Here is a 17,670-nt window from a genome sequence, read left to right as displayed (position 1 = left end):
TCACACTCATAATAAGGTGTTAAATAAATGTCCAAAGTACCTTAATATACACATTTATTGAGTTCTTCTTAAACAGTTGGTGAAAGGAACAAAATAAAATAGCGGCACTATCTGCAACGTGATCATTTTTTACCCCAGGCAGCAACAATCCCAGGTCCTGCATAAAGTTGTTGATTATATTTGCCTTTAAAAACATTTGCAGGAGAGCTAGCCCTTATTATACGACCGAAGAGTGGAACATTTTACACGTTATTAGGGAATTATTTGGAATGTAAATAAATAAAGCTCAGTGGGAACATGTAAGCGTGATTAAAAGGTTTTTAAAAATATTAGCCTTAAGTATAAAGTACATTTCAATATCAGGCGACTTGCAAAAATATAATGTGTCAGTCTGCAGCACTCCCAAATGAACTATGGGTGAGTGCAAGAGTATTATCACAATTTTCCCTACGGTTCTGTGTCTTTTTGTGTCGGTATTAAAACAGAAAGACACCTTCACAGGAGGAGAGACCTCAGAAATAAAATCCTACTGGTTCTTAAAAAAATCCTTAAAGCTGAAGGATCAGAGCCCCTGACCACAATCCCACCTCTCTTGTTACAGAGAAACCTCTGTAACAACATTCTCGGTATTTACTGAAGGATCGTCATGTCTGCTTTTGTTTCAAATTTGGTTGTTTGCTCATGATACGTAGTGTTACACTAGTATATGTCTTTTACATTAATACATCCCCACCAGTACATCAAACATCAAATTCAAACAACCCCAAACATCAAAGCAAGACACATACTGTATATAATTTTCAACAGCAGGGATCTGGACTTGCCTGATTGGTGTGTGTTCTGCATATCCTCGTTGTTACCATCCTGAATCCTGCGATTCACCCCATAGGTGAACCTGGCTCCATCATCTTTCTTGGCCACAGATCCGTTGACCTGCCCCGTGCCCTCCCTCTTAACTGAATTTGATCGAGTGGGTATCGGCACAAAGGTGGGGTCGAGGTCCATTATCAGCTGGTTCAGCTGCTCAATGGATTGATCAATATCCATAGCGAGCGAGGCAGGTGAATCTTCTTCTTTGCTTGCGATATGCAAACCATTGGATTCCTTCAGCGCAACAGTCGCCCTCTGTACAGCATCTCTGCTGCTGCTCCCTCTAGTGGGAGTGTCTGGGATTGCAGTTTGGCTGGGGTGGCTACTCATCTGTCTCTTCTCTGGAGGGAACCTCGCGTCACTCTCTGCTGGCTGGTAAGTGTAGTGCTGTGCGGCCACCATCTGCTGCTGCTGAACCCAGGTCTGTGTGGAGTAGCCACTCTGCCCAAAGGTCTGAGTCTTTGAGGGTGCCACATGAGAGCCAGAGGGGTTCCTCTGGGGGAGGTGACCCGGCTTCGCCTCGTTGAAAACCCTCTCGTAGTCTTCTATGCCGATTCCCAGGTCAGGAACACCGGCCAGGCGCTGCTCTTCGCCTGTGTGACTGCTGAACCCATCCGACAGCAAGGAATTCTGGCTGCTCTTGTGGTACCCAAAGTGGCCCAGCTGATTGGAGTGCTGGCCCTCGGAGGACGACAGGGTGCCAATGCTGTCTACGCTGTGAAGGTCGTGGGTGGGAATCTCGTCGTCTAGGATATCCGTCTCCCTGTCCTTAACCCTCACCTCCCCATTGACGTGGACCTGGGCCGGAATAGTGTGCTGGACGCCAACCAGCTGCTTCCTCTCCGTCATCTCCCTGCAGGGCTCTGCGCTGTCCAGCCCAAACCCGCTCAGAAGACGTTTCAGCTCTGCCCTCTCCTTCTTGCTCGGCCCTCGCTTGGTCCCCGAGGTGCAGCTGGTCCACACCGAGGCCGTGGAGTGCCCAGAGTCGCTGCTGATGGACAAGGCGTGGTCGCTGTGGTCCGGGCTGCTGGTCACAGACCCATCCTGGGGCCCCCCTGCCAGTCCGCTGTCTGTAGTGCTCTTCTTCCTCACTTTGGCATACAGATTCCCGTCAACAGGCCCCTGTGAGTGTGGCACTGAAAGGAAAAGAGGGCAGCGTTTCAAACACTCATCCTGTACTGATGATCGTGGAGCACATCCGCCCTAGCAACCTCCTCCGTCACGCGCTGCAGGAGGACACCCAACATACCGGCAACCACATACACACCACGCAGCGCAGGCCAGTCTAAATCAATTTAACATTGTGTCTGGGCTTTCCAGACATTCATCAAGATTCACTTGGTTTACTTTATGCCTCGCCTGTCAAAGCGTGGTATCCTCTGAAAGATCAGATCTCCGTGCGATAATAAGTCTCGACTTTTTTTGTTTGTTTTGTTTGAAAAGGTCGGTAGTTTGGTCTGCCTCTGAGGCGACATACCCAGGCACTCTATAAACAAGTTTTTAACTGAATACAAATTATTAATTTAATTCATTTGGACACAGATTATTCAAACATATAAATATGTATATAGGCGCTGACTGTAGTGAAAAAACTAACACTTAGGCGCTATCCTGTAGTTGTTAAAACCCAATGCATTCAGTCAATGAATGCAACACAATTGCAACACAATGTCCGTTTACTCTGCCAAGATTGAACCACTGATGAAATTCTGTATGATGTCTTTTGCTTGGATCTGTACCCTAAGGCTATAGCAAGATAACGAAGGTAAACATACCTATTTTTCCTGATGCCAATTAAAATGTTCATGGTTGTGAAAGAAGAACTGAGACATTTCCATTTTGGTCTTCTTTATTTGAAAATTCTTTGCCTCCGAGAATTCTTTTTGAAAATCAGACAAGGCATATTAAATGTTCATTGGATCTAAAATCTGAATTTAATTTAGTGTTTCCACTACATAAATCTGAACTATTAAAATGGCAGAAGAAACAAAGGTTCACCTTTTCATTTTTGTACCAGATCTGAAAGTAAATATTGAGGATTACTGTGGGATTTGACCTTTAAAAAGGTGCTGTTTACATTACATCACAAAGTCCTTGAAGCCAGTAACCCACAGAACATAGCTGTATTTATACTCTCAAATCTTAAAAATAAAAAAAAGAACAGGAATTTCCACACACACACACACACACACACACACACACAGAGAATCCTGTAAATTACTGTTATACTAAATATTAAAAAACTACCAACAAATTTAGAATGGTTTCCGATTTGTCAAAATGAGGATACAGGAGTGACAAAACATACATAAAGCAACTTTTCTAATGCTTTAAATTAAGAAAAGCTATCCATAATGTCACTGTTCAAAGTCCACATTCCAAATATACATAAGCAAACAATAGCATAGCTAACATACCTAAGTCAGTCTCCCATTAAATGCCTGTCTTTTAGGGAAGCAAAGCATTGAAATCCAAATACCAGGCATGCATGATAAAAGCAGTACAGCCTGGCAGCCCCCTCTGCTTTACTGCCCCCTATTCATTCACTACTTGTTGAAACACAGTTAGTTCAGAGCAGCTAGATAAGCACATCCATGGAGCTGTCTGAGGGGAGGCTCCTCCAGCTTTTCACCAGTGCATTCACTCGGACATCGCGAAACAGGAGAACAAAGTGACCCTCGCTGCTGTGCACGAAGGACATAAAGGCACTTCAAGAGCCCTGGATTGTTCCCTTTGCCCAGGCAGTTCTGGGCAGGCAGGGAACTTGCATTCCTCCCCACAAGGTGACAATATTTCTCCAGGGTTCTCTCTCCTGCTCTCCTTCACCACCAAACCTCCCCCGCCCCCCCTTCTCCACGATTCCCTCCACCCCTAGCAGGCTCCCCTTCCTTTCAGAACACTCCTTACCTCTTAATTAACTGCAGGTAACCACGATCTGCCCCCCCCCCCCCATGTCCACAGAACCAAGCCCTTGGAAAATCAGCTGAAGAAGAAAAGAGTGTGGCTCACAGACACCAAGCCAGCACAAAACATCACGGAAGGCTCCCACGTTTAGCTGCTCTGCACTGGGAAGGTAAGTGTTTGTGCAGTGTACACAGGAGACCTTCAATTGGCCAGATATGGGAAGGAGAATGTAAACACGAAGGCGGGACGTAGAAAGAGTAGGCAGTAGGGTTTAGCTGTAATCCGAACTCCCAGAGCCAAGGGAGTCGTATAGGAAGAGAGAGAGAGGGAACTTAAAACAAAACCATCTGAGAGCTGAACACAACATTCCTGTACACTGAAAAACCGTGCTTTAATTAGAATGGTCTTCCTTCTTGGCTATTTTTTTCCGCTCCTTGTGAATCAGGGCCAGATAATTTCTCAACAGTAGGTAATCACAAAATTATATGGCAACGCTAAAATATTTCGCACTGGCATAAAACCAGATGTGCGCAGAAAACCTCAATTGCTGGGCTCACAGATTGTTTCAGCATTGGCATGAATCAAGTTTGGAAAGAGTGAACCTGCACAGACCACTGTGCTTCAGCAGCAATCTTTTTTCAGATTTTACTGCTTCTGAAAATAATAAGCACATACTTATCAATGACTAACAAGACAATAAAACCTGTGAAAAAATGTTGATAGTCAGTTTTCCAACATATTTACCTATGTTAGGAATGTAACAACTCAAAATTCTCCAGCACGTACATTGTAATTACAGTACACCTTTATTTTTAAAAAATCCATGAGTCATTACTTTAAAGAATTGTTTTTAATTTTGAACTAGACAGTTCTTTAACATCATCGTTTCTTTTTAATGTTATGTGGTATATATTTTAGACATAAAGCTAGGAACTTGTAATTGAAATGCTGGAGTTTTAATTTAGCCTAACTAATTACAGTTTTCACTATAATCAGCAACTACTGTAACACTAAAACTCTTAGTTCTATATCCCCAGTGGTAACAGGCACACATTACAAAAGAACTTTGATTTCCTGGGCTCGATCTGAAAGTCGTTTTTGAGAAACAACAATGAATAGGGCAAGGTGGTGCTGTTGTGCATTTTACTGTACTCTTAGTCATTCTGTCTTATCTCAGCAATATCTGTAAAGATAATCACACCCTTTATTTATTTTAAATTGGAGGGCAGCGTAGCGTAGAGGGTAAGCCTTTTTATAAAATATTGATTTATCTGAAAATTGAATGACATTCTCAAAAAAATGCATGAAGTGAATGTTTAGCTTCTATTTTACTGATGAAAATACCCAGGTGAACTACGCATTGCTTTTATTTTAGTGCTTCTAACAATCTCCAAGAATGTCTTCATGTTGCTTGTGATCTTTTATTATTTTGATGAAAAGAAACAGCAACTTCTTTCAACAGTTAAACAGAGCTGGACCCAGGGAATATCAAGTCATGTCTTTTTTTCTAAAAATAAAAATTAATTTGAGAGGGTGACATAATGTAGTGGATAAGCCTTTGGACTCGTAACAGGTGGACTGCAGGTTCAAGCCCCTGCTGCTGTTGAACCTTGTGAGGTGTTTCATCACTGTACACTCGTACTGCATGTAGCTTTGTATATTCAGGAATATAAAACCCTGTCATTCAAGACACGGCCTTACTGCACTGACGAATTCCAGTCAGGGTGAACGTCATCTGTAGTTTTGAATTGTCTTAACTGCTTATCCATGAGGTTATTAAAATTTTGAAAAAAATAACTTATGTACATTTTAAGTGGGTAGCTGCGTCAGCATGCGTAGACAACAAAGGAACAAGTAAAGGTTTATTTCATGCTGAAAAGAGAAGAAAGAAAACACAAGGTTTCGGCTGTGATTAGCTTACACCCAAAGAAGGCTCCACAGCTGAAACCTTGTGTTATGTACATTTATGTACTAAAGTCAATCGGTAGTCCACTGATGTATAGAAATACAAATTTCTGTGTAAAAAAATTGGTACTATAACTTTAAGGTTCCTGGGTGGACATAGTTGACCCTTAATCTCATACAGTCCAGTAAAAGACAGTACTCTGCAATATCGCAGAGAACTGGAGTTTGATGACTGGCACAGTAATATTATATAGTCTGTTACTGTAGATGAGTTGTTACACAGTATTCACAACCAACCCGCAATATGCTGAATGGATTTTCATTGACCTACTTCTGAAGTGGAAAAGGTAGCCTCTGGTATTTGATAACTGATATTTCTGTGTATTCCCAGCATTCACTTTACATGAATGCATGTGTTAACTTTAGCACAGCCCTAATATGAGTAAATTATGCGTAAGCGTTTATTCCACAACAGTGCTTTGAGCCTCTTCTTGTGGTACAGTGATTTACGGCACTTGTACAACACGTCTCTCTTTAAAGAAGCGATGATGGATGATGAGGCTGCAGTCTAGGAAGCAGTGTGGATCGCTCTGGGCTCTGGACCTCGGACCAGAGGACTGTGGGTTCTAAATCCTAGCTGGAATGCTACTGTTGCAGACTGGAGAAAAAGTAACACTTTTTTATAGTGCATATCAGCCAGCAAATCTGACTTCACTCAGACTGTTCCTTCGGTACATGCCCTGCTGTATCAACACGTCTCCACTGTTTTAAAACTTCGATTTTTTTTTTTAATGAACCAGAAGTGGAAACAAGCAAAATGACCCTGAATCCAGACTGTGGAATTTATATCCATTTTATTTTAACTAATGTATCCATCATGAAATGGCTCTCTAAAAACTGATTTTGTAGATAACAATCCATAGGATTATATCATATGAATGAAAATGGTGAGGGTGCAAATATAAAATGGGATAATCGCTCATTTAAATAGAAGAGGAAAATCTGTAACTAAACCTTTTCTGTGTTTACACTGTCTTTTGAGATTTTTGCCATTATGTTTCACTGGATTATATTCGCTCCTTTACCACATGATCAGTATATCAAGGACAATAAGTAGAATACTTAAATTCACAACAGACAGAATTCTTTTATTTGACTTGGCAAAATCCACTCACACGGAATTGAATGATATGTACTAAAAAACAAGTTCTTGGCTGATTACCAAGTGCTGAATTCCACTGTCATTTAATTAAACCTTCACTCTCAGGTGTAATGTTTGCTGAGAAAATTTACTTTGGAATTATACTACTGGAGTGTTTGAGGTTTCTGGAAGGAGAGTCCCCTAAGTAAAGAACAGTGTTATTCATTGTGTTTTTTTCATGCTTTTTTCAAGAAGCTGGAGAGATTACATTTCCAAAACAACACACAACACTGCAACTCCTTTATCAGTAAAAGTAATAGAATTCTTTTTTTTTGCAGTATCTCTTATGTTCTTTTTCATTCTGTATCTTGTTGGGTATAAATAAACAATCTCACGGGAAAAAAGACAGCTGGCAGAAAAGCATAAGAATAAACCACAGTTGGGTTAGACTCATTGTTCAGAGGCCTCAATTCCAAATGTGACGAGCACCCACAAACTAGCACAAACAAGTTAAAAGAGGAACACCCACTGTTAGAAAATCAACAATGCTCAGAAAGAATATTTGCATCAGTGGCAGATCTTGTTTTTTAACATAACAGGTGCTGGGAAATGCTATTTTTAAGATCTATTTTTAAGTTTCCTGAATTTTTATTGATCATCAATTTGAGATTATTTTTCTATAAAAGAGTCTTTAGAAATAAACATTTTTTGCCTGATATAATCAATGATCTTGTATACTAATACAGCAGCTATAAATGATAAAGAAATGTGTTATAAAACATAAATAGTTCACATTAATCCCATACATACTTAAGAGAGATGAGAACATATTTACTGAACACAACCATGAACTATTAACGGCTTTAACTCTATCATACCTCAATTTTAATGATTTACACCCTACTGAAAGCCAGGAGAATATGCTGAATGTCTGTCTGGAACATTATTCAAATACAATTATTATTATAAATAACACAATCACTACTGAAGTATTATAAAACGTCTTTTATGCCGTTTACTGGTGTGGAATCTCCTTTTTCTTCCTCTCACTTATGGGATCGGGCTATGAGAAAGGCCTTAGCCATCACATGCATGTTGTGAGTTCTTCTTCGTAAAACTCACACAAGGTGACTCAAGGCCCAGCTAACCACCAAAGCAGGCAATCTTAGCCATTGCAAAACACAGAACTGTTTTCCATATAACAGAGTCCAAACACACATTTGACAAATACTACTGCCATTGTGAACATGCCACAAGTCAAAGTCAACTGGGCAGACTGGTGGCACTGTGGCTAAGAACCTGCGCCTCTGGCTGGAAGGTTGCCGGTTCAAATCCCACGCTCTGACCCCCAGCTTCTCTCTCCCTGTCTATGTGTCTCATGGAGAGCAGGTTGGGGTATGCGAAAAGACAAATTCCTAATGCAAGAAACGGCATATGGCGAATTCTTCCTTCTTCCACACACTGAGAAAGAGGCCACAAAAAGCAACTGTACCTTCACTGTCCGGGCTCATGTGTTCAAGCGAGTCCCAGCGAAACAGCGGGTCTGCGGTGTTGTAGTCCACAGTCACGCCAGGGCCGTTCTGCCATCGCTCAGAGCCTGGAACAGGCATGCACACTCACTGACTCCACACGTGATGTCACCCCACAAGGACACTGGGTTGAAGCCAGGACAACTCTATGCATCCTCAATTAAGAACTCCATGGGCCCTCAGATCTATATCTAAAGATCTAGTTCTATAGACATCTTCACATCTGCTGAGTCTCCTTTTGTTGTTTGCGTCATGGGTAAACTGTAACAACTTTATGAATTTCTCATTCATATTTTTAATGTTGATCCAATTAAACAACTGAACATTTTAAGGAAGCTGTATTACATATCAAGATTCTTAAGATACTTCCCCTCTACTATATCATTCTTATTTATTTTACTTTACTTTTATTTTTTTTATTCTTAAGATACTTCCCCTCTACCATACATTTTTTTTTATTTTACTTAAGGCCCCTTTGCCATGAGTAAGATGAGTTCAGCTGCTTTGTGGAGAATTAGAAATGTTCATCTTTTCATAATAACTCTGGTCGCCATATCTTGGCGTCTCTTTCTTAAATACTTACTGTTGCCACGTTCCCTTCAGCTCCACTTAGAAAAATGACAGAAAGCTAGCTATCCTTAAACTTTTTTTCTGCAACTCCAGCTTCTTCTTTATTATCATGCCCCATTCCCATTTTATTTTGTATTATCCATTTTCCTTGTTCTTTAGTGCTGATTTTTTAAAAATGATTTATTATAAAATACATATGATATGTATGCCTAAAACCACAGTTCAAATCTGAGGCTAACACAACTAAAAATCTTTTAATTATTCTATTCCTGTTTCCAAACGCACCACTTGAGCTGTATTTACCCTCTAACAGTGTGGTGGAAAGATTCACAATGATACTTTAAAGCATCACAACCCTGGACCTGCTAAGACCTATCTCTCCTACCAAGTACTAAATCACAGGCTGACTTACTTCCATTTTATATTCTACATATCTTTTTTAAAAAAATGTTCTTTTCACTTTTAAAAAGCTGAATGAAGTGTGTAATTGCTATTAGCCCAGTGCTGTCAAGAGCGAGTTCCAGGACTGCACTAAACTGGACTAAAGCTGAAGGAAAAACACACTGACTCACTGTGGGAGTGTCAGATACAGTACAATTCCAACCTCTGTCTGTTCATCAGCAATTGATCACCTATTAAGAGCGGTTTAATCAGAAATAAGTGAGCACACTAAGGACTTAGGCATATGGAGAGGAATCTGCATGAAGTTATTACCTCTCTCCTGAAACTGCCTGCACTGTTGATTGATACCATGAGGGTGCCTGTGTTTGGACAGGCACTTAAATCTGACATCTTCATTCCAAAGTGGTGAGACTGTGATGTGTCTACATTTCCTTCTCTTCCTCAGAATTTTTTTTTTTCCACAGCTTTCCCTCTCAGTTGGTGCTGGAAGATACAGCTTCAGGGCTCTGTCAGCATACTTCGCTAGATTTATCTTTTTAAGGCAATGCATCACCACCGCAAAACTGGCACAAAAACTATTGTAGTTTGACTCAAACAAATGTTGGACATCCCCTTGCTCTGGTATGAAAACACTTTTTGAAGTCATTCATTATTCTATTCACCTACGGCTCGCTCAGTGACTAACAGGCTGAGCAACTGGTGGAATTTTGCATGACTGAAATAACATAATGGGGGTAAACACAAGAGCTGCCCAGAGGATCTTCCACGACAGAATAAACTAAGTGAGTAGTACCTTGAACCTTCTCCGGACTTCCCGAAAACACCAGCTCAATCTTCCCATAATCTGGGAATCTGTCATCTAGAAAGTCAAAAGAGGTTATTTGATGGTGGTACTGGTAAAAGATATGCTGAACAGGCTGCCAGGGGGTAAGTGTTAAAAAATGAGTACTGTAAGAGTTCAACTGTGTTTAAACAGACAAGGCAAAGTACAGACAGACTATTTAATATACATACTGATTAACAAAAATCCTCTGTCGCTTATCGCTTATGTCATTGTCAGGTTTATCGACCACATGACCCTCATTCACATTGTTAGAAGCTCTATATTTAAAAAAAAAGTCTGTAAGCTTTAAAAGAAAATATAAATTTAGAAAACTATCCATCTTTACCAGCATTTTAATGCATGAAACTAGTTTGTTGCTTAGGTTTTCTTCACAGTACAGTACAGCGCTTTACAGCCCCTTGACTCTCTCTGTCTTTGTCGCCTACCTTCACAGGCGACTTCGAGGTCCTCCTTGTCAAACACTAGTCTGTGCCCATGAACAGCGCCCGTGTGAAACTGAAGGCGAAAAACAACCTCTCTTGCCGCGGAGTGTAACCTCTTGTGATAACATTTAATCTGTAACACAGCGGGAGAAATTACTTGGTAAAGTCATATAAGTTCGTGAGCAATTTTTATGACCTTGTCCTACACCTCCTGAAACTTATGAAGATTATTTCATCTGCACACTTGTACGATATCAACCAAAGGGCAATCACCAAAGCTGGATATGTACTATTATGTAAGTAATCAGCAAATCAATGTTTTGTAGGGCAAAAGCATTTTAGATAGGTTAGTTAGCTCCACAGTTAGTTATTTTAAGAAACATATTAGCATTCTTTCAGTCATTAAGGAACTTACCATTACATCACCTTTCAGTAGCTGAGCAGGTTCAAGGGCAATACAGATCCTGCTTCTATAACCTGCTCCCACACGACTGGACAGAAATAACACATGAAACAGTATTTAGATAAAAAAAAACAGAGACATTAAAAATAAAGATAAATCAATCATATTACGGTAATAAAATAAAAGGCTTACTAAATCCCTGAAGTGTACACTGATTCCATTCCCTGGTAGACTTTCAAAAACGGGTGACAGACTGTAAAATAAGGACAGTATCCTTTTAAGTAGAAAAATGTGCTTCGGATTAAACAAAATTTACAAAAGTAATGTTTATATAGATACCAGCAAGCAAAAAAATAAGCTTTGTATCAGCAGTGTAAATGGTATAATTCTGAATTGGGAAAAAAATAATTCACACATATTGAGTGCTCTTAATTAGGCTACCAAACACTGGAAGCCTTCAGTAATTACAAGGATTTCTCTTTCCTCACACTTTTCAAGCTTTTTGTATTCAGAGACCAGGCAGCATGGCAATTTTATTCTCATGAGGTGTACTGAGACAGACCAGCAATTCGGTCTTAATAAAAATGATTAAATCTTTCAAAGCCATTTTATGAATAGCCGCTCCACTTCTGAATTCAAACAAGGTAGATTTTACTTTCATGTGTTTGCGAATTGTGTTATTTAATAATTAAATGTCAAAATGATTCTTGCATTATACAATTCTACTCACTCTATGTGTTGAATTGTTCTGACTATTTCATTAACGTATCCACAGTCCCTTATGAACATGTAGCACGAATGTGAATTTCTTAGTAAACTTTGCCAGGCAAGTGGTTAATAATCAAGAAAGAAAATACTCCTGAACAAATAAGGATCCGGGATAAATCAAAACTTAGTTACAAATGCAAACTCCAAAATCAATGCCCAATGGCATACTAGTATTGGGTTAAAACAAGCAGCAGACTGTTACATCAAGCAGCATGTTTGAAAACTGCAGGTCTAGGACTGGGATTAGGCCAGTCAAGAGGAAATGCCCTATCCCAGAAAATAATATCCACGCCATCCAACAGGAGCAAATAAAGCACTGGCTTCCATTTGACCAGTTCCCAGGACCAGCAACTTTGTGACCATATGACTCATCTCTAATCAGTAAATCGCTCTCTCACCCACTGCCTGATGGTCTTCCCACTGATCCCTGTACGGTTTTGAGTTGGATCATGCTTATAAGAAGCCTTTACCTCCACCAGTGTCAAAACTGGGTACTCCATGAAGAATGACAAAATGCAGAAAGAGGGGTGAAGTGTTCATTTTGATGGACCCAGTCAGAAGACTGTTCAGGAACCACACATACCTGCAATGAAAATGAAGGTAAAGTGGACTTCCTGGCACCTAGAGAGTAAACTCCTTCCTTTTTCATTGCATACAAGTAGATTGCAGCCTACAGAAATCGAAGAAGTAAAGGCCTTGTGCACTTTGTCCATATATAAGTTAAGCTGTGTTTGTTTTTTTTCCTGTCACGACTGCAAACCGAGGGGCACACTCATTTTTGCTCTTGTTTTCTTGAGCAAAGAAGAAAACTGGCAGCAGAATTAATCACGGGTTCCTCCTAAACCCTTTACACTTTTGAGTTAACGACTCATAATTTATTAGAAAGGAAGTAATTGAACAGGGTACAGAGAAACCTATTAAAATAAAAGATCAAAGCTACAAAAATATATCTAAATTATAGAGCTCTAAATATATGAACTAGGGAAAGACAGCAGATGTGGCAGCATCATTTAAATCAGGAAAAACAAGCTTTTCTTTAAAGCAGAAATTAGCCAGACAGACTAAAGTGCTTTAAAATGCAGATGTTCAGCTCAGAGGTCCTCCTTTAGCTCAACAGAAGTGCCTGACAAATTTGTTACCTGGACGGTGTTGTCTTTTTGAAAATGGTAGTCTAATAGGAGGGGATTAGAATGAGTTGCTGCGTAACTGTTCAGGCTATGAAGGATCAAGCAGTAGTTAATCTGATACTGAAGGCTTCAAAGTTGAAAGGCTCGGTTTTCTAGTCTCTTTCCTTTTACTTCTTATAATTAACACTTACGTGTTCCTTTGTCTAACATAAAGGCAGAAACCCTAATGCTCTGAACTGTTTGGGACTGAGCATTTGGCTCAAGTGGGATAAACATCTCTCGGCTCCCATTGGACGTTAAAGAATACACATGGGGGACACACACCAGTGATACACATTGAGACGTATCTCAGATCAGGAAAGATCTTAGATGAGAATAGGTTATAACTAGTAGAATTTCTGTCCCCTTGACATTGTTTCATGTGGTGAATTTGTCTGAGGCTAAAGAAGGCAATCTACCGCATTTTAAATTAATTACTGTGTTTAATTTTTCATGAAATTTATATGCAGACATTTGCCTTCTTGATGTTCTGAATATGATCGGTTGGCATGTTTTCTCCTTTGGAAAAACAAATGTTCTTTTCAGATTGACCGCGAGATCGTAATGTACCTGAACTGCATGGATTTACCCATACATCTCAGTGGAAGGGACATTTAAATAAGGTAGCTTTCATAATCATGTAAAAAAATATCTCATTTACGGACGTGTGTAATCTAAATTTGCATCATGGGGTGTTATAAAACTAATATTCCCTCACTCAGCAAAGCTGGAAAAACGTGACTTACCGTTTCTGAGATGGCGTCATTATGGCGGACACCTTATCATCATAAAACTTTTTCATTGCAAAGCGATCCAACGCTTGGTCAGCACTGGAAAAGAAATCGGTATGTATGTATGTATCGGTGACATTTCAAACCCGTGGCAGCAGGTTTATGGTGATGTGCCCGAAAATGCACAAACAAGAACAACTTTCTTTTTTCAGTTTTGCACAGGCCATGTAAACTGGGACCGCAGTAGCCCCTATCTACAGACGCAGCATTACTTTGACCTGGTTAGATTTCAGGTAGGTTTCGTAATGGCAACTTAGTATGATTTAGAAAGCAAAAGTGCTAAAGTGCTTTACGTGCAGTCACAGCATGTTTTTTTTTCTCTACAGGTTTGCCATAGCAACCCAAAGTGGTGTCTTTTCAGTCCAAAGTCTACTTCACCACGTCTGTGGTATTGAAGATCGTCTGTCAATAATAAACTTGATTACTCTTGCTTTCTCTTTAATGTATAGCTTGCTTATTTTTATCTTTCTTAAGTAGTGTTAAAGTAGCTACATACGGAAATTCATTTATTGAATGAAAAAAGCAGAGATACTGTATAAGTAAGTTACCAGTAAACTTTAACAGGATTGTTCTTCCACTTTATAAGACTTATCAGTTAAAGACATCTGTCCAATAATGTACAGATGTGCTTACAGTAAATGTTTAAATGTATAAATCACAGATAAATCCGAAATAAAAGAATCTGCACAAAAGCAAAGTAACTTTATAATTGTACATATGAAACCCGCCCTTTTGAGTTATTCACTGATCAAACTTAAATTTTCATTTATTCATTAGCATTTGTACATAAATTCTCACATCTGAAATATTGTGGCTATACCTGAAGAGGTAACATATCTCTCAAAAACCCTGTAAAATGAAGGTGTCTTGAGAGAATGAGGAAGAGAAAAATCTTTGATTTTTTATCAGATTAAATTATATTCCATTCTTTTAACTAATTTACCACCCTTAAACAAATTCATTCAGCAGTATTTTAAATAACATAAAAAACAAATTTTATGAGCGCACTTAAACATCCTGATGTACACCTGGGATGGAATTACATGCTGTTTTACAATTTTCAACATTGCTTTTAAGTAATTTGGAGTTTGGTAACATGCATTACCCATTAGCGGTCTTAAATATTATTTAAACATGCCTATTTATACAAATCCACAAATATATATATATACATGTGCAAGTAGAGCATACAGTATATACAAATACACAAGTAATAACATCGTTATCATCTATGTTACCTTGCTGATATGTTGGTGAAGTGTACATATGATGAAATGACAACTCCAATTCTGCTTTTGCCACCCTGGAGGAATAAGGTAACAAGGTCATCTTCATTTTATTTACTATCAAAAAGCATTTTAAGTTGAGAGATCGCTAGACAGGAGCACAAACAATTTATTTTGTCTGCAGAGTAGACATTAATAGATCTCCAGACTCTACTTTGGTGTGTTTTCATGGACTGAATGCTTAAGTGCCTATTCCCCATTCTCAACAAGAAAAACTATATATATATATTTTATATAGACAACCTTTGGTAAAAAAATGAAAGGATTTAGGTTTTTTGCAAATATTTGCATTAAATTATTGAGCGTTATCTCTGAATTACCTCATTATTTTGCATTATTGTCTCTTTTACCTTATCCCACTAAAACATGACCCACTCGTGGGTTTCATACAGCATCAATAGGGAAATGTTACTGTCTAAATGAACAAATGTTTTTATAAAGACCAGACTGCCCACTAACCTAATGCTCAACATAGTCTGTGTCACGAAATGTCCATCAATGTGTTTTGCAGTGAGGTGGACATTCATGAGGATTACATCACCTGCACCTACCACACTACTGAAGGCACACTTTTCTACAGTAAAAGTACCAGAATGATTCAGTTGGCAACCGAGAGTCCTGGCTTACTCTGCAGTGGATGACCACCACGTGCTGAGGGTCACTGTTGAGCCAGCTCTCCATGGCCTTGCAGATGGTGCAGATCTTCTCCAACGGAGGGGCATGAAGGTCAGGCCAGCCCGTATCCATGGTCTGGAAAAACAGCAGGTCTCCCAGTTCATAAGGACCAGCGGAGCAGAGCTAATTTCTGCTCTGCCAAGCTCAACACATAGTACCCTTCAGCTTAGATCTTTCAATCAGTCCTCTTAGACACACACGGAGAAATAGAATCAAGCATGATTAAATCCAGATTTGTGCTCTACGTCAGCTTTTACTCAATTCAAAAACAATGCTTTTATCTGTGTGTGTTTTAATTGTATGGGACCAAAAACTGTGAAGCAAACCGGCTGATCTGTGGTGGCATTTGATCTGAATAAAAGCTCATACAGGAGCAACGGCATATGCCAAGAAGACCCCCAGAGATACTGTACGTCCAATAAATGTCAGACTGGTTTTGATTTTGAATTAGCTTCATGTTAGGCACATTTGCAAAATTACTATCAAGTCTCAATACTTCAAGAATTCATTCTTGTGTGAAGGAAGCAATTATTAAGGCCTAATTTACAAATCATCTAGTTAAAATTTCATACTACTGCGACTAGTGAATATGTAGAATCACAAAAGCAAACTCCTTATTTTTTCCCTTGATTGTCACAAACTGTTTTTAGTCCTTGACCAGGGTACATGTACTGGCCTTGAACATTTTCATTTGGTTTAGCAAATTATAATCTTTATCTTCCAAGGCCAGAGAATCTGGAACTAGAAAATTACAATACAACAAACATTATATTTTTTGTAGCTTTAGCAAATACAGATCCTAGAAATTCATGATTCTATCAGACAAGCAGGCTACCATTAAAAAAGATCAAACTTGTAGGCAAATACATTTACAAACATAGGCTATTTACATAAGAATTTCACTACAGTGTAGGGGCAGATAAGTCTTTATACAAACATGCACACACATATTAATATACTGTATAGAATGTGAATAACCAGTACTATTGACCCACACCCTGCTAAGTCAAACAGAACCACAAGATCTACTTACTCATGTGCAATTCTAAGAAAAACATACCTTGGGGTTCATTTTGGTGAGTTCATATCTCTTTTCTGAGAGGTTTATAACCTGCATGAAAAAAGACATTCATAACTCAAAATGTATAATATATTATGATATCTGATTAGGATATTACATCAGATTGTTGTTTTTTGCTTTTTCAATTGCATATATTTACCACTGCCTCTTGATGCTGTTCCATAAAGATTATCTAATAATATAATCCTAGCTTCAAAGATCAATTGAGCCACACAAACATTTATGATTTACACCAAAAATTCATTAAGCACCTCATGCGGTTCTTGATATTGTAAATGGTTAACAGGCTGAGTAATTTTGTTTCTTGGTGCAAGAAAATACTGAGCTCAACTCATGTGATCAGGTGTTCACAGGGAAGGATGCTCAATGTTTGGTATTTTAAGTTAAAATTGGAAAAATTAGCAGTTTTAGAAGCTGTTTAAACAGCAATTCAAAAATACATTTTAATTAACACTAAAAAAGTGAAATAACCATGAACATGTCTTGGCACTGTCTATGGCAGAACATGCCTAGAGAATAAGAGGCACAGTTTCAAAAAACATCAGACAAGTCCAGAGAAACCAGGAAAGCAACTCTTTGATGGACAAGTCACATCCAGGAAGGCACACCAACCCAAGACTGTCACATCTACCTGAACCATCTTTTATCATCAATTTCTGAAGGTCACCACACAGGAATGTCTGACCTGTGCAGCAGCATGCTTATACTGTAGCTCACGGATGATGGCTCATTGTGAACTACTGTACATCATGGTCTTCTGTGAGCCAAGGAGCTTCTGTGACAGAGCCAGCAATGGCAGTGGAGTGTTTTATACAGCAAGGAATACTAGTGTGCCCTCAGTGGACCTGACAAAGGATGTGTGCAAGGACATCTTGGTGAGTATTATGCTACCTGCTGAGCACGCCTCTCCCCA

At 39.1% G+C, this 17,670-nt stretch overlaps 1 protein-coding gene across 2 annotated transcripts in view; it reads right to left on the bottom strand.

Moving 5' to 3' along the window:
- LOC148833135 (tensin-3) overlaps nt 1-17,670 on the bottom strand; it is an 84,215-nt gene that overhangs the window by 53,567 nt on the left and 12,978 nt on the right. For both annotated transcript variants that reach the window (XM_088918210.1, XM_088918209.1), the window contains exons 3-13: nt 16,737-16,787; nt 15,629-15,751; nt 14,954-15,018; nt 13,671-13,754; nt 12,229-12,341; nt 11,183-11,243; nt 11,003-11,078; nt 10,591-10,720; nt 10,115-10,180; nt 8,313-8,417; nt 825-2,006 (exon numbers count right to left, since the gene is read on the bottom strand). In XM_088918210.1, coding sequence (XP_088774336.1) covers nt 825-2,006; nt 8,313-8,417; nt 10,115-10,180; nt 10,591-10,720; nt 11,003-11,078; nt 11,183-11,243; nt 12,229-12,341; nt 13,671-13,754; nt 14,954-15,018; nt 15,629-15,751; nt 16,737-16,787 — 2,056 coding nt within the window. The remainder of the gene's footprint in view (nt 1-824; nt 2,007-8,312; nt 8,418-10,114; nt 10,181-10,590; nt 10,721-11,002; nt 11,079-11,182; nt 11,244-12,228; nt 12,342-13,670; nt 13,755-14,953; nt 15,019-15,628; nt 15,752-16,736; nt 16,788-17,670) is intronic.

Source organism: Atractosteus spatula, chromosome 6 (genome assembly GCF_055471065.1).
Source record: "Atractosteus spatula isolate fAtrSpa1 chromosome 6, fAtrSpa1.hap1, whole genome shotgun sequence".
NCBI lineage: Eukaryota > Metazoa > Chordata > Actinopteri > Semionotiformes > Lepisosteidae > Atractosteus > Atractosteus spatula.
This window is presented reverse-complemented; position numbering and strand designations above follow the sequence as displayed.